The 23,740-nt window shown below is 45.5% G+C and overlaps 1 protein-coding gene and 1 long non-coding RNA gene across 3 annotated transcripts in view; one reads left to right on the top strand and one right to left on the bottom strand.

The window, feature by feature from the left end:
• Window positions 1–3,801: 3,801 nt before the first annotated feature.
• SLC30A2 (solute carrier family 30 member 2) lies at window positions 3,802–22,477 on the bottom strand. 2 transcript variants are annotated; one of them, XM_074305765.1, is made up of 8 exons: window positions 22,325–22,477; window positions 19,400–19,620; window positions 19,032–19,178; window positions 17,917–18,070; window positions 14,497–14,677; window positions 6,966–7,071; window positions 5,082–5,216; window positions 3,802–4,751 (listed from the first exon to the last, which is right to left on the bottom strand). In XM_074305765.1, the coding sequence occupies exons 1-8, from the start codon at window positions 22,387–22,389 to the stop codon at window positions 4,606–4,608; spliced, it is 1,155 nt and encodes a 384-aa protein (XP_074161866.1). In that variant the 5' UTR covers window positions 22,390–22,477; the 3' UTR covers window positions 3,802–4,605. The 2 variants fall into 2 exon arrangements, with proteins under 2 accessions (XP_074161866.1, XP_074161867.1); XM_074305766.1 differs by lacking the exon at window positions 22,325–22,477 and adding an exon at window positions 20,895–21,221.
• Window positions 20,552–23,740, top strand: part of LOC141563941 (uncharacterized) — a 46,408-nt gene continuing 43,219 nt past the window's right edge. The window contains exon 1 of the long non-coding RNA XR_012488543.1: window positions 20,552–20,920. This is a non-coding gene — a long non-coding RNA (uncharacterized LOC141563941). The remainder of the gene's footprint in view (window positions 20,921–23,740) is intronic.

The following is a 23,740-nucleotide window of genomic DNA, read 5'->3' as shown; positions in this document are numbered from 1 at the left end:
AGGGCATCAGGTGTTCGGATGGAATCAGGATTTTGGAAACCCCCAGTGACCCACTCCAGAAGAACGCACTGTCCCCTAGGCTGCCTCCTGACTCACGGGACAGGATGACTCGTGTCTCTCCCCAGAGCTGGGGGAGGAAGCAGCAGCTGGGGACAATCAGTGAGGAATCCCTCCCCCCACAAAAAAAAAAAAAAAAGGTCCCGAGATTGAGAGCTCTGGCTCAGGTAGCTTGGATGAAAGTCAAGAACAATTCAGAGTTGGTGAGTGTAACCCAGGAAAAGGTTTACTTGGCAATTCTACAGGATCCCTTCAGGCAAAAAGCACCTGGCCAGCTAGGGGGAACAGGTGGATATAAGCAAAGGTAGAACATCACAGAGTAGAGAAGCTTCAAGATCTGAATTCGAATTCTGCCTCTGCCATGCTAGGAAACTCACTCAGACTATTTCCTCATCTGTAAAATGGAGTAAATAATAATAATGTCTATTTCACAGAGCATTGTTATGATGATCACATGAAATTATATATATATAAAGCATTTTGCAAACCTTTGCTTTTTAAATATTAGCTTTTATCTAGAGGCAGCTAGGGAAAAGTAATAGAGAGCTAGACCTGGAGTTGGGAAAACAAATTCAAATCCAGCTTTGGACATGTTAGCTATGTGTCCCTGAGTAAATGATTTAATCCCTGCCTCCGTTTCCTCATGTAGAAAATGGGACAATAATGATACCTACCACCAAAGGTAGTTCCAAGGCTCAATCTAATCAGTAGTAGTAGTAGTAGTAGTAGTAGTAGTAGTAATAACAACAGGAGTTTGAGCAGCAATAGTAGTAGTAACTGTGGTGGTAGTAGTAGTACAGGTGATTGTGATTGTAGTAAGAATGGTGGTAGTAGTAGTCCAATGCTCTCCTAAATCAATGGAAAATCAGACTGGAAGGGCTCTTGGAGATTATTCATTCCCAGCCTTTTACTTTATGGGTAAAGAAATTAAGGTTTAGAAATGTGTCTTTAACACTTCCCAACTGGGTGACCCTAGGCAAGTCACTTACCCCCAATTGCCTCAGCAAAAAAAAAAAAAAAAAGAAAAAAAAAGTGTCTTGGTCAAGGCCACAAGGCTAGAGTATGATATAATTCTCCAGAGTTGGGCTCCTCCAAACTACAATTTCCTGCCCTGCTTCACTCCACCATCATACCAAGAACCTCTATACCCGTATGATGTGTCTGGATTTGTTGTTTTTCAGCCATGCCCGACTCCCTTAGGGGTTTTCTCGGAAGAGGTACTGGAATGGTTTGGCCATTTCCTTCTCCAGTTCATTTGACAGATGAGGAAACTGAGGCGACCAAATTTAAGTGACTTTAAGCCAGTCTCATGGCCAGCTTTGAATTCAGGCCTTTGACTCCAGGGCCTAGAGCTCTATCCACTATGGAGTCACAAAACTTTGAACTGCAAACTGTTACATGTTCTAGAGCAATGGGGGCTAGTGTCCTATGATCACTTCAGGGACATCACATGTCCATACTGAAATAGAATCTAGCACGAGAGCCGCCCAGCAAGCAGCCTCCAGTTGGCCCAGAACACATGTTGTGCTCCCTCTCTGTGCTTTCCCTGCTCCATGGCTGTCGGGAGCATAGTACAGTGAGAAGAACACCACATTCAGAGTCCGATGTCCTGAGTTTGGAGACCGACCTTACCACTTTCCCATGCAACCTTAAAAAAATCAAATTATAATTGTACCTCCTAAAGGCCACGCCCTCCACAAATAATACCTCAGCTGGTCCTCCTGACAATCCTGAGAGGTAAGTGCCATTATTACCATCCCCATTCACAGATGGGGAAACTGAGGCAAACAGCAGGATCACAAAGCTAACAAGTGTCCGAGGCTGGATTTGCACTCAGTGTGCCTGACTCTGGCCTGGCAGGAGTGATCCAGCTGCCCCCAAAGTCTCCAGAGGAAGGCAATGGTGGGAGTAAAAGGATTGGGTCACATCCTAAGCAGATCTGTTGGAAGAGCTGTGCCAGCTGAGCTTCTGGACACCCTCCACCTCCAAGAACAGATTGATCTGCGGGTGCCCCGAGGCCTTGCCCTCCCTTTGGGGAGGTAGAGTTCTCCTGGCAGAGGCTAGCGGTTACATTTTCCAAAGTAGGCAGTCCCCCAGGGCAGGTCTGCAGGAGCTGGGTTTGTGTCCCACAACAAGCTTGACCTCATGCTGTGTTTATGAAATGCTCTGGGACTGTTTACAGAGTTCTTCTTGGCAGATGTCTTCGGACAACAACTGACCACACAGGGCAGTGGTACTTCTGGGGGAGGGTGGAGTTTGGGCCCATGGGTGGGGGTTGGGCTGCTCCAAAGCCTGAGAGTCTCAAATGCTTTGATTTGGGGGGGTTTGTTGGGGGTTTTTGGAGGGCAAGTGTTGTATAGGCTAGCAGCATTAGACAAGAAGTTCCAAAAACTTGGGTGCAAAGCCCACTTTGGATACCAGCCGTGTGACTGTGAGTAAGTCACAAGTTCTCTGAACCTCAGTTCTCTTTCTTGTAAAATTCCTACAACGAGATAATGTGAAGAAGGTGCTTTGCAAACTTTAAAACGCTTCCTTGACGCCAATTGTTGTGTGGAAAGAACATTAGCCTAGGAGGCAGAGAGAGCCCTGAAAAATGCTCAGGTCCTAGGCCGCATCTGGGTACCCCTCAGCTATTCCTTGCTCTAGGACCACTCTACTGGGGCCATTGTTGAGGGGGACTTCCTGGTTATTGACCCAGATAGTAAGATTAATTAATGATAATAATTTGTTATTCAGTCATTCTAGTTATAGCCTATTCTTTATAACCCCATTGGGTTTTTCTTGGCAAAAATACTGGAGTGCTCTGTCATTTCCTGCTCTGGCTCATTTTACAGATGAGGAAACTGAGGCAAACAAGGTAAAGGGACTTTCCCAGGGTCACCCAGCTTAGGAATCATCTGAGGTTGAATTTGAAAATCAGGCCTAGAGCTCTCTATCTGCTGTGCTACTTGGCTGCCCTTAATGATGATGATGAAAACATTTATCAAACATTTCAAGGTTTACAAAATACTTCTTAAATGTGATCTCACTTGATCCTTATAAATAACCCTGAAAGGGAAGTGCCATTATTATCCTACTTTACAGATGAGTTCACTGAGGGAGAGGTTAGATGACCAGTCCAGGGTCACATTAAAGATGTTGGGGGTGGGGAGGAAGAGTTTAGATGAAATAATGACTCCCTCACTATAGTGTGGGACCCTGGGGGGCAGGCCTGTGCACTATTCAGTGCCACTTGCATACTTTCCTAAAGAGGGAAGTATGCAGAGAGGGAGGAAGGAGGAAAACCCCAGGAGACTTCCCTTCTCAGAAGTGCCCCCCCCTCGACAAAAGAAGTGCCAAGAAATGGCCTCTTAGTCTGAGCCCCAGCTCTGCCCCTGGAGGCAGCTTATGTGTTCTGGGCAGGTCCCTGCTCTGGCCCGTGGCTCCCCTACCTGTAACTGGGTCTGGACCAGAGAGCCTCTGAGGCGCCTTCCAGCTCTGGGTCTCTGAGCTCACATATATGTGTCCCTTCTGAGCTCTGGGCTTCCTGTCAAGTGAAAGGGTTGGATTTCTTGGTCTCTTAAGTGGTCTTCAGTTCTAAAACTAATTCAATGAATAGGTCTATAGCTGGGAAAACTGAGGCACAGGAAGGCTCCTTGAGTTGCCCTCAGAGGCTCTGAAATCTGATCTAAAAAAAGCTTCTGCGGCTGTCCCTCCAGGTTCTGTGAATGGGTGGATTGCTAAAGTTCATCATTCCTCGTTAGATCTTTTTTAAATATAACTTGTTTTTTTTTTAAATGAAATAAAGAAAATTAAAAAACAAGAAATTGAGGAAAATCATTACAGGAATGGCTTCATACAGAAAATTATGAGATCCCCCTGGGACTCAGCAGCAGGCAGGTGAGAGAAGCCGGGGGCAAGCCCCTTCCTTGCCTCCCCTTTCCTTACTTCAGCCTCAGGAGTCAGCCCTAACAGCCGAGTCAAACTGTTAGTATAGAGCCTCAACTCTATTCTAGGAACGTCTGACTCCTTCTTTCCACCTTCCACCTGAGACAAGAGAAGAAGGGACCCTTCCCCCCATGCCAGTCTGGGGGCACAAACTGGGATCTGGAGCCCGTCTCGGTCAAAGGGTCATCAGCACATATATGGGGTGCAGGTATCTTCACCCTGCCCTATTTGATAACATGTAGAATCTGGAGCATCATAGGTGGAAGAAAGAAGTCATCATATATTATAAATTAACAAGAGTCCCACGCCGGTACTTACAGTGAGCCAAGGGGAACCAACCAGGAGCATTGTTGGCAGAGGGGGTCCTGAGGGAGGAGCTGGCTCAGCTCAGCTCAGACAATCAATCCAATATGGTCCAAAGGCCCAAAAGGGCTCCAGGATGTTGAATTTATATATAAAAAAGGGACGTGGGAGTAGGTTGAGTCTTGATGAGGGGCCCTGGGAGATCTGAAAAAGCACAGGTTCCCCTCTTCCTCCCCACCCCTAGTCCCAACACTTCTCATCACTGAAGTCCCAGGCAGTTCTGGGATGGGCAGCAGCAGCATGGGGCAGGGAGGAAGCTCAGTCAGAGGGGCCTTGGCACTCCTGACAATCTCTCATGTCGTCTGAATAATCCTCTATCTGGATGGTGGTGGTGTGGAAATGGAACATCCCCTGCAGTCGGGTTCTGGCCTCCTTCAGCACAACCTGGGCATCTGCCTCCTGGGCTACGGAGTCATGGAAGGGTGGAGAGAAAAGGGGTCATTCACCGGCCTTCAGCACCCATCCCTACCCCCAAGGTCTCACATCACAGTGAGGGAGCCGTCCTTTCTTCTGAACTCTCCCACTCCCACCCCTACTGTGCCCCTTTCTAGCCACAGCCACCAGGCCCTGCTGCCCTGGCTTTCCAGGCCTCTTCTGGGCCCCAGCTCGGCTCCAGGACTACTCAGCTGGACCCCAGACTCTGTCCCTACGGCCACTGCCATGCCCGCCTCCCTCATCCCTACCCCCGGGTTACAGGATAAAAAGTCCCATCTCTAGCTAAGGCAGCTTCTCACCAATGGCGATGTGGACGGAGAGCACTGGTTGGGCGACCGTCAGAGCCCAGATGTGCAGGCTATGTAGGCCGGCCACTCCTTCCACGGAGAGCAGCAGGTCTCGGACAGCGGTGAAATCCACTCCCTTGGGGGTTGCTGAGGACGAAGGGCAAAGAGATGGAGAAAAGACTGATTTCTCTTCTATCCCACCCCCAGCCTCTGGAAAGGGGAGCATAATTCAAAAGAGGTGGGTCTGAGAGTTCACTTCCCACCTCGCTGTTTGGGCCGAGATGCGAGGTCCATGTCTGGGTGACCAGGAAGGAGGGTCTGGTGGTGAGAGCACCACATCCCTGGGGCCAGAGCTCAAAGCTGCTTCCAGACTAGGACTCGTGTATTGTCAGTATTGTCAGAGTCCCTGGAGCTCTCCCCTCCCAACATCTCAGGTAGGCAGAATCTAGGGCCAACTGGGTCTGGAAGCAGGCAGTTTGCCAGGTAAGGACTCAGGAAGATTCAGATCTGGCCACAGATACTTCCTAGAATGACGCTGGACAAGTCCCCTCATTCTGCTTGCCTCAGTTTCCCCATAAGTAAAATAAGCTGGAGAAGGAAATGGCCAACCTCCCCCCAAGTATCTCTGCCAAGAAAACCCCAAATTGGGTCAGGAAAGTCAGATAGGACTGAGAACAAGTGAACAGGGCCCAGAAGGAGGAAGTCATTTGTTCAAAGTACTCTTTGGTCCTCTGCCCGTAACATTACTTTTCATTGCTTTAGTCAGTTAACTTCGTTCAAACAAAAATACTTTACAGGCAATCAATTCTCATCTCTGGGAAAACAGCTCAATGTCAGTGACCCACTGACAGGCAGTGAAGCTGGCTTGTCACCTGTAACACGGGAGGAAGGGCAGGGAGAGATGCCCAGATTCGTCCCCCTGAATTTTGCCTGACTTGCTGTGTGGTCTCTGCCCATTTGTACAATAGGAAGTATAACGTGTGCCCTTCTCTCTCCCAGGAGGGGAGGTGAAAGTGGGGGAGGGAGTTTCTGAAGCCAGCCTGACCCTCCCCCAGTTCAGAAGGGAGGAAGTCTTCCTTTGGCAGGGAAGAGAACAGCACAATGAGAGTAGAAGGTGGGGGGTGGCGGGCAGACATTTGGAGTTCCAGGAACTGCCCTTGCTGGCTGGTACTCAGCAGTGCTGGGGTGGGGCTTGGGCTTAGAAAAAGGACAGAGCCAGGGCCTCCAAGGTCAGCCCAGCCAGGGCCCCGGCACCCCACCCCCACCTCGACTCTGGCCACCAGTAATGTTCATAAGGAGCCCTGATCATCCTGGCCCTTAGCTGAAGACCCCTTCTCTTTGGGGGAACACAAGCTACTCATAGCGGTGCAAGGCTGGAAGGGACCTTAACACAATTATCAGCTGGAAGAAACTTTTTACGTCACAAAGTCCAATTTCCTCAAAGTGCAGATAAGGCATCTGAGGCTCAAAACGCAGATCACAAAGTGAATTTGTGGCCGAGCTAAGCCTCCGTATGGTAGCTAGGTCGCTCAGTGGATACAGCAATGAGCCTGAAGTCAGGAAAACCCGAGTTCAAATGAGCCCTCAGATACTTATTAGTTGTGTTTGCCTTAATCCACAAGAGAAGAAAATGGCAAGCTAGTATCTTTGCCAAGAAAACTCCATGGGAAATAATAGCCCGGGATGGTCCACAAGGTCCCAAAGAGTGAGACCTGACTGAATGAGTCTCCTTATAGAATGGGGAGTCTCCAGCCTGCTAGACTCGGGCCCCTCCCAGGCCATGGGCCCAGACGCTGGCTTCTTGCTCAAAGCCATCATAGCGGCTCTCACTTCCCTGTGATGTTCAGGTTGGGACGCAAGGGGCTCAACTCTCTGGGTTAGGGGAAAGGAGTTTACCTTCCATCAGCACGAGAATCACATCCCTCAAGATGGTCAGAGTGGTACCCAGAACTAAGATGGAGAAGAGGAAGGTACAGATGGGATCCACATACTTGTACTCAGGCTGGTGGAGGAAAAAAATAAAAAAGATTTAAAGGGACTTCAGTGGCCATCTGATCAACCTCCTCCTGTTATAGGCAACTGAAGTCTATGGAAGGTCACTTAGAGAGTAGATTTGAACTCAGTTCTTGTGGCTCCTGAGCCAGCACCTTATCTCTAGGCAGTAGCTGAGGCTAGCTAAGACGTCACCTTCAACTAGCCTTGTAAATACACATTCTGGCCATCTGCCCCACTTGCTCCAATCCTTACAGCCTTCCCTGTCGCTGGGGGACCGACAAAAAAAGAACTATTTTGAAGAGCCTTTCTCCCTGGCTAGCCCAGGCTCTGGCTCACCTCAGCTAGGAGAGGGACTATTTTTGGCCTAGAGAACAAAGGGCTCATGGCCTGCTTTCCCCTCCTACCTCCACCTGTTTCCAAGCATTTGGAAAGGATGTCACCCGGAAGAGACTCCTGCTCTGTTCCATCTCCCTCACCCCAGGGGCTGAGCTACCTATTAGAAGAATACTCCAGTAGTTTTATAGCACTTTAAGGTTGTCAAAATACTTTTATGGCAATTGGCCTAGAAAACAGGCCCTTGATGAACCAGCTACATCCAGTGAAAGAACACTGGGAAATGAGTATGGACCACGACATAACATGTACATTCTGTTGTTGTTTGCTTGCATTTTTGTTTTTTTCCCCAGGTTATTTTTACCTTCTTTCTAAATCTGATTTTTCTTGTGCAACAAGAGAACTGTATAAATATCTCCACATATATTGTATTTAACATATACTTTAACATGTTTGACATGTATAAGACTGCCTGCCATCTGGGGGGGGGTGGAGGGAAGAAGGGAAAAGTTGGATCAGAAGTGTTTGCAAGGGTCAATGTTGAAAAATTACCCACGCATATATTGTCAATAAAAAGCTATAATAATAAAAAAGGAAAGAAAGAGAGAAAGAAAAAGAAAGAGAAAGAGAGAGAGGAGAGAAGAAGAGAGGGAGAGAGTGAGAGGGGAAGAGAGGGAGAGAAGAGGGAGGGAGGGAGAGAGGGAGAGAAGAAACAAAGAAAGAAAGAAAACAGGCCCTTCCTGGAATAAGATCTAGTTAAAGCTGATACTAATCTGGGCCAAGATTGAGACTTCCAGGCTCTTTAGGATAGAGCCAGAGGCTTGGAGTCAAGAAGATAGGGATTCAGACCCAGTCTCAAACTCAAACTGGCTGTGTGACCCTGGCAAGTCCCTGAACCTTTACCTGCCTCATGGAGATAAAAGCTGTGTGATAAAATCAATCAACCTTTACCCACCCCAGTTTCTTCAGCTGTAAAATAGCGATAACAGCTATGTGATTGTGGGTAAATCAACCAATCTTTACCTGCCTCAGTTTCTTCAGCTCTAAAATGGGGATAATAACAGCAGTGATGTCTCAGGATTGTTGTTAAGATCAAATAAGACAGTGTTCTGAAAGCACCAGCACTCAACACATGCTTCTTTCTTTCCTTCTTTCATTTGAAGGAATTTCATTTTGCTTTGACATAGGAGCCAGATTCTTTTGAGGATGCAGGCTAAGGAAATAGACTCCAAATCTGGTATAAGGGCCCCAGAGAAGTAGTAAGACACCAGAGGTGAAGTGACTCAATCAAGAGACATTTATTAAGTGCCTACTTTGTGCTGGCAATAGCTTAAGTGTGGGGATACCAAGAAAGAACAAAATGAGTCTCTGCCCTCAAGGAAGTTACATCCTATTGGGAGAGACAACATGGACACCTATATATCAATTACAAAGTTACCTTAGAGCAAGGATTCAGCCCTTTTGGGGGTGTCATGGGCCCTTTGGGTTGAATTGTGGAGTCTATGAATTCCTCCTCTAAATAATTTTTAAAAATATACAAAATAAAACATGTAAGATTACTAAAAAAAAATCCAATTATATTGAAATACAACTATTTAAATTTTTTAAAAAGTTAATGGACACTATTAGGAGGAAAGGCTCAAGAAACTGGGGGTGAGGAGACTAGGAAAGTTAAGCCAAGTACACAAGCATTTTTAAGCGCTGGTTATGTGCCAGACACTACCAAACATTAAAAAGAGGCAAAGGCAGTCCCTGCTCTCCCGAAGCTCACCATCCAATAGAGGAGGTAATGTGCAAATAACTGCACAGTAAGCTATGGACAGAACCAACTAGAGATCCCCAAGCTGCAGGGCTCACTAATATTAGGAGGGACTGATAAAGGTTCTTGTGGGAGGGATTTTAGCTGGGATTTGGGGGAAGCCAGGAGATGAGATGAGGATTGAGGGAATCTCAGAGATGAAGGACAGCCAATGCAAAGAGAGATAGAAAGGATATGAGATGTAACATGTATGGGATTGCCTGCCATCTAGGGGAGGGGGTAGAGGGAGGGAGGGAAAAATTTGGAAAAGAAGTGAATACAAGGGATAATGCTGTAAAAAAAATTACCCATGCATATGTAATATAAAAAACTATAATTATAAAATTAATTTTTAAAAAAGACTGATAAAGAGGGGGAAAAAAAGGATATGAGACATCATGTGCAAGGTACAGTGACTGGATCAGTGTGATTGGATGACAGAATTGGAGAGAGGACTAAGGGGTAAGAAGGCTAAAAAGGTAGAAAAGTTAAATCATGTAAACACCAAACAGGATTTGTATATTTGATACCAGAAGTAACTGGAAGCCACTAGAGTTTATTGTCGGGGAAGAGAGTGAGATTGACATAGTTAGATCTACAGTTGGAAACCATTTTGATAGCACCTTGGAGAAGGGGTTGGAGTGGGGAGAGACCTGAGGAGATCAACCAGGAAGCTATTTCAGTAATCCAGGTGTGAGGAGATACAGGTACAGTAGTTAATTATAGCGCCAGCCCTGAAGTCAGAAAGTCTCATCTTTCTGAGTTCAAATCAGACACTGGGCAAGCCACTTAACCCTTTTTGCCTCAGTTTTTTCATCTGTAAAAAGAGCTGGAGAAGGAAATGCTGGTTCTCTCCCAAGAGAACTCTAAATAGGGTCACGGAGAATCAGACGTGATTAAACAACTACAGCAATATTACCTCCCAGAGTGGTTGTGATAATAATTGTAACTATTTGTATTATAATTATAATGTCAAGATTATAATTATAAGGTGCTTAGCTTAATGACTGGCACATGATAAACACTATTTAAATGTTATATAAATCATCATCATCATAGGCCTGCACTGGGGCGATAGCAGTGTGATTTCAGTGGAAGGGACTTATCTAAGAGATTTTGAAGGGGTAGAAATGTCAAGATGTGGCAATTGATTAACTTTGTGGGCTGACTGAAAAGGAGGATGAGTCCATGGCTCTGGACATGGGTAACTATTGGCAGGAGGATGTGATGATTGAAAAAGGGATGGGGGGGGCACTGAAGTGGTGCAATGGATAGAGCACCAGCCTTGAAGTCAAAAGGACCTGAGTTCATCTGGGAGATGACTACGAACCACTACACAGAATTCCCAATCCCTCTAATTTTGTCCGCCTGCATTTTGGATTTCCTTCACAGGCTAATTGTACACTATTTCAAAGTCCGATTCTTTTTGTACAGCAAAACAATTGTTGGACATGTATACATATATTGTATTTAATTTATACTCTAACATATTTAAGATGTATTAGTCAACCTGCCATCTGGGGCGGGGGAAGGAGGGGAAAAATTAGAACAAAAGGTTTGGCAATTGTCAATATTGTGAAATTACCAATGCATATATCTGGTAAATAAAAACTATTAATAAATTTAAAATTTTTTTTAAAAAGGACCTGAGTTCAAATCTAGCCTCAGACACTTAACACTTCCTAGCTGTGTAACCCTGGGCAATTCACTTATCCCCAATTACCTCAGGGAAAAAAAAGAAAAGAAAAAAAAAGAGACAGGTTTGGGGGGCAGAAGAGATAACCAAATTCTATTAAAACCGTTCTGAATGTGAAATGCCATTTAGACATTTCAGAAGAACCAGAGCTGAGGGCTAAATAAATAGATCTAAGAATCAATTACATAAAAGATGATTATTGAACCTAAAGAGCTAATATGATCACCAAGATCACATAGAGAGAAAAGTTAAAGAGGCCTGGGAAAGAACTCAGGCATATCCCACATTTGGGGGGTATGACAACATGCTCCAGTGGTCAGAGAGGAGCCCAGAGTCAGAGAACCACTTTTTTGTTGTTGTTGATATTTGGCACCTACCTATGTGACCCTAGACGAAAGGAAAGACAAAGGATGAATATAAGCATTTATCTAACACTACTATGTGCCAGGCATTGTGTGAAGTGCTTTTTTAAAAGGCCAAATTTAATCAAGTCATTTAATTTGGATCAGATGGCTTCTGAGGCCCTTTCAGCTCTAAACCTACGCTCCTAATTGGGTAAAGACATTGCAATTCAGAGAAGTGAATTGTCCATGACTGTTTAAAGTAGAATTTGAACCAGTTTCTGGGCCAATCGAGGTCACCTAGCCCTAGGACCAGCATTCTTTCTACCATAGTAGCTGCAGTCTAGGAGAGTTAGGAGTGAAGGGATGCTCTAGAATAGAGGTAAGAAATCTTTTTGCTACCAAGGGCCACTTGGATATTTATAACATCATTTGCAGACTGTACAAAATTACCAGCTTACAGAATTCAAACAGTGGGGAATTATCGTACCTAGCTTTCAACTCATCATTGCCTGCTATTGTCTTAGCAAATGATTTCGCAGGCCTTATTTAGCTTGCAGGCCGGATGTTCCTCACTCTTGTTCTACAGAAGCAGATTTTAGCTTCTGATAAAGGGGAAACTTTATATGAATTTGATCTTCCCCAAAATGAAAAGGGTTGCCTCAGGAAATATTCTCTATCACTGAAGGAAGGGAATGGGTAATCTTGTCTTTTATATTAGAAAGGGGAATCCTGCTCTGACATGGGTTGACTTAAGTGATCCTTGGGGTCCCTCTCAAGTTTGAGATTCCAGAGTTCTATTAGGAGCTCATTCCCAACTTCAATTTCCAAACACTGGCTCTCCCCATTGAACCAGCATATGAATGAATGAGTTTTGAATAAGCAGATGTAATCAGTCACTATTGTTCAGGGCCAGAGTCAATGAGTCCAAGCTTTGGAAGAGCAATCTTACACAGACATGTCTTGAACCCAAGTCCCATCAATCCTAATTCAGGGCTCTTTGCCCTCTTCTACATAGCTCATGAACACATCAGTGCCAAATATGCCTTTTCCTTAAGATCACTTTCTCAGAGTATGCACCCATAAAGAGAGGCCGTGAAGGTGGAGGAAACAAGAATATTGGGATTAATCAAGAAGAATCAAGTTCTAATTTCTTCTCTGGCATTTGTATGAGCCAAGTGTCCCTGGACACCACCTGATTGCTAGGCTCCCTCTACTTCCTTGTTCCCATTAATTCATCATACATGCATATGTAGATATAATATATTGCTTATACTTCCACACATTTATTTTATATATCTATATATGTACATATATAGATATACATATATATAATGTGTATTATATGTGTATAAGTGTGTATACTTACATATGTTGTTCCCCTCCTATAGAATGAAAGCTTCTTGAGAGCAGAGACTATTTTATTTTTGTCTATCACCAGCTCCACAGATTGTGCCTGGCATACAACACTTTTAAAAACTGCTTACTGAATCAACTAATTGCTACTTTTCTAGTTCTATAAAATAATTTTTTGCCAATAAAAACTGGCACTGAACTGAACAAGTAAACAAATTTAGGCAGAATTGTCATTTTAATTCTATAAGTTCATCCTACCCATGAGCAGTAGAAATTTTTCCAGTTGTTTAGATCTGATTTTATTTGTGTGAGAAGTGTTTTGGAAAATGAGTGCTAATTTTCAAGCAATTTCCTAGGACTTAATAAATGAGTCAGAGATAGGGTATGAACTGCAGGCCTATCATCATAGCACACTGCCTCTATTTTGGGCCATACACCAATAAGTGACTTAAAGTTACTTGGCACAGAAATGTCAGGGACAATGGGACAGAGGGGAAAGACCTCTGGATTAGAAGGTAGAAAACCAGGGTTCAAATCCTGGCTCTACTATTTACTAGACCTTGGATAGGTCACTTCTGTCTCTGCTTTTCTCAATTCAGCTCAAAATGTATTCAATTCTTCCTCTGTGTAAGGCACAGTGCTGAGTCCCTGCCCTCAAACCGCTTATCTTCTATTGGATAATAGAGAATATGCCCTATTCACAGGTAAATATAACAAAAGGGAGTCATGGAATAAAAAGATCTCAAGTTCTCTTGGGGCAGCTAGGGGGCACCATCAGGTACAGAGCATAGAGCCTGGAGTCCGAAAGACTTGCTCTTTCTGACTTCTAATGTGGCTTCAGACACTTATTACTGTTAGCTAGTTGTGTAATCCTGGACAAATCACTTAACCCTGTTTGCCTCAGTTTCCTCATCTGTAAAATAAGCACAGAAGGAAATGGCAAACTACTGCATTATCTCTGCCAAAAACAAACTCATGAAGAATCAGACATGACTGAAAACAACTGATTGACAAAAAAGTGTTCTTGGGAGGGAAAATGGAGGGAAATTATTCAGAATAATTGCCATTTATAGTCTTCAAAGTCGACAAAGCATTTTATAAATATCATCTAAGACTCACCCACCCACACACTGCTGTGCACTTAGTGCAGATACTATGCCCAGCTAATAAGTATCCAAGACAGGATACTTTGAATATAGTAGTGTTCTGTTCAACTTCAGTATTCTGTTTATTACTGAGAAACACAGAAGGCTTCATGGAGGAGGTGGCAACTGAAATAAGACTTAAAGAAAGGTTAGGATTTTGTAAGGCACCAACAGGTGAAATCCTTCCCAGTCTTGAAACTCTGCAAACTTACAGACATGGACTAGATGGCTTGTAAGGACTCCTCTTGTCCTGGTATTTTATGGGTACATTCATAATTTGAAAATCATTTGACTTTCGACAAGTCACTTTCCTCTCTCTGGGTACAGTATGCCCATCTTGCACATCAACTATGATAGCTTTGCCTATTCTGCCCAGTTCACTTCTCTCCAGAAGTTAGTGGGTGCCCTCAGGGCAGGGTCTTAATTCTATGTTTTTGGAGCTGAGAAGTAGCAGTGCCTTGGGAAATCCAGTCAACACTTCTTCTCAAGGCTTTATTCCTGGAGAATAATCCTTTCCACAAAGACAGCTCTTTAAAGAACTTTCCCTGCCTGTGATCTCCCTTGGCCTGGCCTGCCCATATCCCTAAGAGGAAGATAGGGTAATTATTGTTGTGCCCATTTTACAGAAGAGGAAACTAAGTCCAGAGAAGTAAAGGAACTTGGTTAGGCTCACAGCTAGTTAAATGGTAGAGCTGAAGCTTGTACCCACATCTTCTATTGTTAGCTCAGACAAGGCATCCCTTCCCATCACGGGCTACCTTACCTTGTAGTAGAGGACATAGGCAGCCACTAAGACCCCCAAGCTCTGCAACAAATCCCCAACCACATGGATAAAGGCTGCTCGGACACTGGGGTTCTGCTCCTCCTTTTTCACATTGGTCCCATGACTGTGTCCATGGCTATGCCCGTGACCATGGTCAGACTGATGAAGAGTAAATCCCATTCTAGCAAAGAGAAGAGAGAATCAGGCAGAGCCCTGGGCACCAGTGTTAGCATCCTTATCTTCAGAATTGTCTTATGATCCCTAAACTCTGTAGAAACCTTTGAGAAGGGTAGGGTGGGAACTTGGGGTGATTGTGGCTCAAAAGCCCAGAAAAGTGATTTCTCAAGCACAGCCTATATTTAATTAGACCTGGAGAGCTAATTCAATAGCTTGGTAGAACAAAGAAGGTGCCAGGTTTGCTGCCCCCACCCTCTCAAGCACCAGGATTTCCCTTTTCAGGGAACCCTAGAATCAAAGAATTCTAGAATCTAATCAATATAAACAAAATAGGAAAAATAGATTTTGAAGGGGCAAAGGGAAGATGCCTGTGTTTTTTCTTTATCATTAGATCTGTGAATTGATTTAAGCATCATAGAAAATCATGGGAAATTATACATGGAAAGTTACTGAGTTCCTATTTTTTTGACCCAGAAATACTTCTCCTGGGATGGATTCCATCCCCCCCTCCAAAAGAGGTAATGAGCAAGAAAAGCATTATTTTGGATAACAAAAAGCTACAAACAAAATATGGTTCTATCAACTGGGGAACAGTTAGAACAGACTAGATTAGGTAGATGAGAATTCTAATTCAGAAAAATATAGGAAAACTTGACTGAAGTGATTCAGAAGGAAGAAAGAGCCAGAAGACTAGTATATATATATATATATATATATATAATGGCTACAACAATGTCAATAAAGATGGCTTTGAAACACAATTGACCTCAGGTCAGCTACAAAGAGCAATGTTGTCATAATATCATTAAAGTTAAAAGACACATAACTTCCTTTCTGTTAAATCAGTAAACCATAAAAGTGAAAAGTGACACTTACTAGCAGTTGCAATCAGGATGTATTGCTTAACTCTTTGGAGAGGGGTACTATATTGGGGAATGTGATGAGCTGGGGTATTTGGATACTAGTTAGAAAATAGCAAAATGTGTCTATTTTAAAAAGAATAGAGAAAGAGAAAAGGGAAGGAGGAGAGGGGAAGGAAAAAAAGAAGAGGGGGAAAAAGAAGGGGAGAAGGAAAAAAGGCTAGAGAAGGAAGAAGGGGGAAAAGAGTTGAAAAATGAAAATGAAGAGGGAGAGATAGAACAAAACTCTGTTCCAGGGCAGGTAATATTCTTTTTCCTCTTTGTATTTCTAGCATCTAGCACAGTGAATCAACACTGAATTTTGAATTATAGTTTTCATTGAATCAATCATTAAGCTAAAGAATTGGAAAAATAATAAATAGCTAGCATTTATTGGAGAACTTTAATATTTGCAAAATACTTTCCATAGATTATCTCCTTCTATCTTCACAACCACCCAGATGTTAAGGGGTCACAGCCCCAAATCCCCAGTGGAACAGGCCTTAAGTGACCAGTACTGCCTGACACCTGAAATGTTGAAGACTGTGAGCAATGAGGGGGAGAGCCAGGGTGGTGTGAGACTCCATTTATTACAGACTGCTGGTGCTTTTATCATCTTGGTCCTTGTTTCTAGTTACTACTTCATACATAATCACATTCTAGCCTATAGTAGGTATGTGATTCTCTACAGGAAGCTACACATAGATATGTTGTGTGCATTCCTTTCCTAATAAAGATATTCAAGGTACTCCCCTCTAAGGTCAGAAGAGGAAATTGAGGCAAAATAAGGAGAAATTATTTGAGAAGGTCACCATTGAGTTGATGGCAGAGCTGCATCTGGAATCTAGGTCTTTTGAACCTTGGTCTTTATTTCTGTCTGCTTTCTATGAACTATGGGAAAACTAGAATCATTCCTTATGAAAGCTGTATGTTCTCCCTTAGAACAGCAGGTATTAATGTTTGTTGAGGGAATGATACCAATTTTATGTGCCCCAGCTTAAAGCAAATAAGGTATATGAAGAGCTTTGTAAATCTTAAAGCTCTAAATAAATGTGAGCTATTGTTACAATGATTATTATGAACATTGGGATTAGATTCTTTTTTGTAGGCAATTGGGATTATGTGACTTTAAGGGGAGGTCACATAACTAGAAAGTGTCTGAGGATGGATTTGAATTCAGATTCTCTTGATTTCAAGGCCTGTGCTCTAAATACCATGCCATCTGCCTGGGATTAGATTTTAAAAATATTCAGACACTAAGAAAAATCAGTTCTTGCCCCATAGCCTGAAAAACATCAAAGATCTAGAACTCAAAGGAGGCTCAAAGACTACCTAATTCAATTATATATTGAGGCAACTGAGGCCCAGGGAAATGAAATACACAGCCAAAATCACTCCAGGAATTAGAGGTTCAGGCTTCTACCTTCAGATGCTGGACTTTTTTTCATCATAATACACTATTTTCCTCAGGTAGAATGCTCTTTTCTCCACAGAGCTGACTAATGCCACTACTCATACCAGGCAATCCTTTGTGAAAAGGCTACTGGCCAGAAGTATAGGAGGGAGCCTAGAGAAGGTAAATCCTACCTAAAATGTATTCCTTGTATTTTAACAAAGGTTGGACTTGTCCAGTGGCCCCAAGTTATGAACTGGGGTCTATAAGAAAGAAAGAAATTCCCAGGAATAGAAAGGTTCACAGTCAGATGCAGAGGAGTATGGAGCTGAAAAATCAGTCCTAGACAGAAAGTCCAGAGTTCACAGATAAAGCTTGGCCACTTTTTTTTTTTAGGTTAAACATGTGTAATTCTTATAAACATATTTCCACATTTATCATGCTGCACAAGAAAAATCAAATCAAAAAGGAAAAAAAAAGAAAAGAAAAAAATCAAGCAAGCAAACAACAACAAAGAAGTGAAAACACTATGTTGTGATCCACATTCAGTCCCCATAGTCCTCTCTCTGGATGCAGATGGCTCTCTCCATTACAAGTCCATTGGAATTGCTGGCCCATTTTTAATGAAGTTTTTTATTTTCAAAACATATGTAAGGATAATTTTTTACCATTGACCCTTGCAAAACTTTGTGTTCCAATTTCTTCCCCTTCCCCCATGCCCACCCCTAGATAGCAAGTAATCCAATATATGTTAAACATGATAAAACTACATGCAAATCCAATATATGGCCCATTTTTTTTCCCTAGAAAGATCCAGCACACAAAGTGAGAGGAATTTTATCTTTTCAATATGTGATCAAGTTCCCCCTCTTCCATTCTTCCTCCCAGGAAAGCAGGTAGTAGTGACTAATAGGATGGGGTGGGCTGTAGAGTGGCAGGCCCCAGACTTACATGATATTCACTGCTACAGCACAGCCTGAAGTGATCAGCATAGCCCCTCCTTCAATCTCATAGTCTCCAGAGACTAGTCGCTGCACAGCCAGGTAGACTAGGACTCCTGTTACCACCCAGATAGACAGCACGGACAGCAAAGCTCCCAAGATCTCTGAAAAGCAAACCCCATCCCAAACACTACCATTTAATGAACAATTCCACAGATGTTTGTTAGAGATAGGGGATGAGTTACTTTAAAACAGTGAAGACAATAAGTTTAAAACAGGGCCCTACTGTCAGAGATTGCCCACCAGAAAAGAACCCCTATTGCTTCACACTGCTTATAGAGGATATATCAAATTATTAGTGATAGGAGGGATTTTCAAACTTTCCTATTCATCTTAGACTAGAACATAGACTCTCAAAGTTGAAAGGGACTTTCAGGATCTAGAATGTTAGAACATGAATATAAGGAACATTAGAACACAGAATGTTTGAGCTGGAGGGGGAACTCCATGATTTTATGGATGGGGAAACAGATACTTTGTTAAATCAGAGCCACTGTGGGAACTGGTGAGTTAATTCACCGAATGAGGAAGAATACCTAGAGCCAAAGAGAGAAACAGCAGCTCCCCAAGAGATCAAATCTAAGACATGTTAATAAGTCTCTGAGCAAATTCCCTACCTGGCTTTGAACTCTGATACTTCCCCTTAAATATGCAGAAACATAGCTAATCACATATTCATCTGGTCTTGTTGGTCATTGTGTTTCCTGATGGAGGAGTTCATCTTCCTTGTCAGATGAGACTCCCTGAGGGTAAAGGTCAAGTCTGCTATTTGACTGTGGGTGATTTACTCCCCCTTAACAGGCCTCTGCTCTTAACATCCTCTTTTTTTAAGGTGACTTCCAGCTTTGATCTTCTCGGTACTACAACTTCCCCCGGCTCTGAAAGTCTGTTTTCTAAGGCTCCTTATTAGAATTAGACTGTTCTATGCCTCTATGATTCCTTCCTTCCTTCCTCTGGATCCCATTCCTACCCACCCTACCCCCACTCCAAAGCTCTGCCCACAGTGAATGCCCTGGGAGTGGATAGGCTAACCAATGCTAAAGCCCTAGCATGATGGTCCCTCACCTGCTCGATGCCAGCCAAAGTTCATGGTCTTGGTTGCTGGCCGGGAGGACATCCAGAGAGAGAAGAGGCTGATGAGCATGCTGGCAAAGTCGGTAAGCAGGTGCGCCGCGTCCGTCATGACGGCCAAGCTGTGGGCTAGGTAACCCCCTGCAGGACCAGAGGAATGGGGGTCGAGGGGACCCTTAGTTGGACCTGAATGCCTTTGGTAGTAACTCCCTTCCTGCTATTTGTGAGAGTGAAATGGGGCTCCGGTGAAGTCCAATGTAATGGACTGTCTGTCCATCAGGCTTATTCTGCTCCCACCCCACGGCTCTCTTCCATTAGCACAGATGACAGAACCTATCCAAGAAGCCCACTTTGTTCCTTACCCACAACTTCTCCGATTATGAAGACAAAGCAGATGGTGGCTGCTACATACAACTGGCGCTGGGCCCTTTCCTTCTGACATTTATAAGGGTCAGTGGGGCTCTGCTGGGCATGGCAATGCTGATTGCTCTGAGGGTCTATTCCAATGGCCTGCAGGTCCAACCCGGGCTCAGACAAGGGCGTTGGACTGGCCCCATTCTGCCAAGGGGATCCTGAATATGACCTGGGTAGAGAAGAAGACCTCCATCCTTTTCCATCCCAAGGGTTAGAATGCTTGGGACGAATGAAAGAACCAGCAGTTGTTAAAGTGCTTACTGGGCTAAGTGCTAGGGATACACAGGAGTGGGGAGACTATATGTAAGGGTGGCTTTGTGCTGGGAAGGAGAGAGGCTTAATAAAAGACACAAACTGAGAATGGTGGAAGGAACTTTAAGGGTTCCATTGTCTAGTTCAAAGAAGGAGGGAAAGAAACAGAATCCAGGTCTCTGTTACACTCTGTCACCATCCAGATGGTTCTGTGCAACCAAGTCTAGACTCCTGTCTTGGTCCTCAGTTTACTCTTTTGTAAAATGAGAGAGGGGGAAAGAGAGAGACAGAAAATCAGAGAGATTGTTAGGTGGTTTCTGAAATTTCTTCCGACTTTGACGTGCTGCATCTTTAAGGGTTAGTCCAGGGCTGAAATTTATGGTTTGGGGATTCTGGGATTGGAGACATGGGGGAAACAGGAGGGGACTAACAGGCTGGGCTTCCTCCCATACGGTGGAAGTAAGGGAGTGGGTACCCTTTCTCCCCAGAATTAACAGAGTTCTTACCCAAAGTCGGAGCTCCCTGGGGATGAAGCCCCTGCTGCTTTCTCCCACCCGGAAAGGGAACGGCCCTGCGGGACAGGGTGGTTCTCCCCCAACTGGCTTTCCCCACCCCACCCCCCACTGCAGACATCTGCTGACTTGAAGGCAGAGCCGACAGAGGCACTGAAGCGGGAAGGCCAGAGTGCGGATGGGGGTGGGGCTCCTACCACCTCCCCCTCGTCCTTAGGTGGGGGAGTGAAGGGAAGGGTGCAGCATCTACATACTGTCTCTCCCCTCCCTCCACTCCGTCCCCCCCTCCCGCGTTCTCTCTCCCCTCCCTCCACTCCGTCCCCCCCTCCCGCGTTCTCTCTCCCTCTCGCTCTCGCTCTCTGGTTCTCGCTCTCCAGCCTGTTTCCGAACCTGCCCACTCGCTGTTCCTAGTCCTTCGGGAAGTTTTTGTGGCTTTATCTCTTAATGAGCTGCCCGCGCCTCTCCCACGGGGGAAAAAAATCCGGGACGCGTGCGGATGGTGCAGCGCAGATCTCCCCTAAGCCGTGACACCTGACACCGGCTGAAAACCGTGGCTGTGGGTCAGCTGAGACCCAAGAGGCGGGCCGGGGCAGGATGGGATGCAGCCGGAGGAGAAGTGGGGAAACCGCGTCCTCCCCCCATCCCTCCCACCCCGGGCGCGCCTCCGCTCCTGATTTACCGGCCTCCGGTTTTGACGTCCAACAGGTACCGCTTCTCCGTGGGTTCCATGAGCCCTCGGAGGCCCGCTAGTGCCCCCTGGAAGCCCCACAGAGAAAGTTCGCCGCGTGCGTGCGCGCGTGCCCCTGGCCCCCCGGGCCGGCTCCAGAGCGGGCCAGTTCGCTCAGGACGCTCCCGGAGTCTCCACAGCTGCCTCCCGCGTCCCGCGCCCGCTGGGCTTTATCCCCGGCGGGCTCCTACTCGCTAAAGCTCTGCAGCCGGCGCGTCGTGTGCAAAGACCCGCGGGGAGGAGTGCTGTGTGGGGTGGGGTGGGGGACGTGAGGTGTAGGGGGACTGGCTGCAAAGAGCGCCCTGACCGCCCCTGGACCGCCGTGTGCACTGCTCCGGGGCCAGCACCTGCAGCCCCGGACACGACGGGGGAAGGGCGTGGGGGGAGCGGGGAACGCGCACCGGGGGAGTTATTGGGTGGAGGAGGGAGTGAGCGTCGCACAACTTCTCTTCGCCGGGAACTGGGCTCCCGTGAGCGAGCGACAGCTAGAACCGCGGCTTTAGGGGAGGGGGTACCGGACTAGAACCGCGGCTTTAGGGGAGGGGGTACCGGGCTAGAACCGCGGCTTTAGGGCAGGGGGTACCGGGCTAGAACCGCGGCTTTAGGGCAGGGGGTCCCGGGCTAGAACCGCGGCTTTAGGGCAGGGGGTCCCGGGCTAGAACCGCGGCTTTAGGGCAGGGGGTCCCGGGCTAGAACCGCGGCTTTAGGGCAGGGGGTCCCGGGCTAGAACCGCGGCTTTAGGGCAGGGTGTCCCAGCTGCCCGGAGGGGAGGCGGTAAGGAAAGCCTCCGGTGGGGGATAAGAGAGGGGAGATTCGGGATTTCTTCGCCCTAGGACTCCTGGGACATCCTAGAGGAAGGCCCGGCAAAGGAATGGCACAATTCTGAGTCCTGCCCAAGACAAGTCCAATTCAACAGATGCTCCCCTTCCCTCGCTCTACATGAATCCACCCAAAAAGTACATTGAGTTTTTGTTGTTGTTGCTGCTGGTTTGTTGTTGTTGTTGTTGTTGTTGTTGTTGTTGTTGTTGTTTTTGTTTTTTTGGTTTTTTTTGGTTTTGATTTTTTTTTGGGTAGAACTCAGATTGGCAATTCTTCAAAAGGCTCAAACTCGGGGGTGGAGGAGCCCAGGTCACCTGGGTCAGATAAGGACACGAGCTGGATCTCCCCGCTTAGATCAGTTGCCCCCCCTCACCCCCCTTCCTAAATCCTACCGCCAACTGTCTGCCCTCCGTACCTAGCTAAGTCCGCCTCCGGGATCGAATCTTGTTCCCCCAGGGGCATTCAATATGGGCAGAGCAGCCCAGGCATCAGCTTTGGGGTTGGGAGCTCCTTCCTTTTAGTGCCCCATGTGGGAATTTAAGATCGCAGATATTATCTCCTACCTCTTAGGAAGTTCATCAGGCACAGCACCTAAAGAAGGGACCACATCAGGCCCGCTGCAGTCCATGAGTGCCGAAGAAGTGAGTTTATGGGGGAGTTAGGTGTAGGGAGAGGCGGGCTGGACAAAAAACTCTGCAAGGACGTGCGGAACTGGGAGTGTCGGGACCCAGCTGGGGAGCTCAGTCAGCTTGTCCACAAACACTTGAGGGCCAAGCCCTGGGAGTCAAATGCTCTGGAGAGCAGGAAAAGAAAAAAGCTACAGTCTTGGTCCTCTACGGGCTTCCACTCTAACTGACTGAGCTCCTAGCTACAATCTTCTGAGCAAATGTCGAATAGAAGAGGAGTCTGGAAGAGAAGAGAGTGTTGACAGTCTGGATGGTTAGGGGAGAGAACCCTCCTGCTCAGCGAGGAAAGAACCCCAGGACCCTGACCTACTCTCCTGTGGTATACCTGGCATTCAGCATCAGCACTCCTGGCATTTTTCTATCTGAGACCACCAAAAGGAAGGGCAGCAGGGGGATGGGGGAGAGGTACAGGCCGGTATACAACCACTTGGAGGACAGTAAGAGGAGGTCTCTTCGGACCATTTTATTTCCTTCATTTTGTCTTACTTCTCTCCCAACTTTTCTTCTCTCTCCCAAAGACATAATGGGAAGTTTGAAGGATTCCATATTCTCAGGTGATACTAGGTGATGTGTGATTATTTGGAGGATCCCTTTAAATCCAATGCCATTCAGTGTGACAGTGTTGGGATGGGGAGTAGAAAAAGACCCTAGTTTCAAATTTTGCCCTAACACTAATAAGTCCCTTAAGGTTCAGGTGCTAGGTGGCAGTGTGAATAGAAGGCTGAGTTTGGAGAAAAATCTGAGTTCAAATTTAGCCTCAGAATTACTCATGTGACCCTGGGCAAGTAATTTAACCCTTTTTTGATTCAGTTTCCTCATCTGTGAAATGAGCTGGAAAAGGAAATGGCAAACCACTTCAGTATCTGCCAAGAAAACCCCAAATGGGGGCATGAAGACTGGGACACAACTAAACAACAGCAAAAGGAGAATTAGGATACCTGTGGTACCTAAACATAAACATTGTTATCTCAATAGCATGAGGTTCTACTTATTAGTACTATTTTGAGAGAAAACCTTTGCAAACAGTAAAAGAGATATGGACAATTATCCTCATTGATCACAGAGATAGTTTTGTTTAATAAGCAGTATATTGTAGGAATTTCTTGCCTTTTTTTTTTTTTTTTTTTTTTTTGCTGAGCCAATTGGGGTTAAGTGACTTGTCCAGGGTCACACAGCTAGGAAGTGTTAAGTATCTGAGATCAGATTTGAACTCAGGTCCTTCTAACTTCAGGGTCAGTGCTCTATCCACTTCACCACCTAGCTGCCACAATTTCTTGAATTTTTAAGATGTTG

The sequence above is a fragment of the Sminthopsis crassicaudata genome, chromosome 3 (genome assembly GCF_048593235.1).
Source record: "Sminthopsis crassicaudata isolate SCR6 chromosome 3, ASM4859323v1, whole genome shotgun sequence".
Taxonomy (NCBI): Eukaryota; Metazoa; Chordata; class Mammalia; order Dasyuromorphia; family Dasyuridae; genus Sminthopsis; species Sminthopsis crassicaudata.
The sequence above is the reverse complement of the archived record's forward strand: the minus strand, read 5'-3'. Positions and strand labels throughout refer to the sequence as shown.

Coding starts and splice junctions, on each gene's coding strand:
- SLC30A2 (XM_074305765.1), bottom strand. CDS start 22,389: ATGGACTGCAGCGGGCCTGATGTGGTCCCTTCTTTAGGTGCTGTGCCT. Junction 19,621..22,324: donor CCTGATGAACTTCCTAAGAG/GTAGGAGATAAT, acceptor TTCTCTACCCAG/GTCATATTCAGGATCCCCTT. Junction 14,678..17,916: donor GCTGTAGCAGTGAATATCAT/GTAAGTCTGGGG, acceptor TCTCTTTGCTAG/AATGGGATTTACTCTTCATC.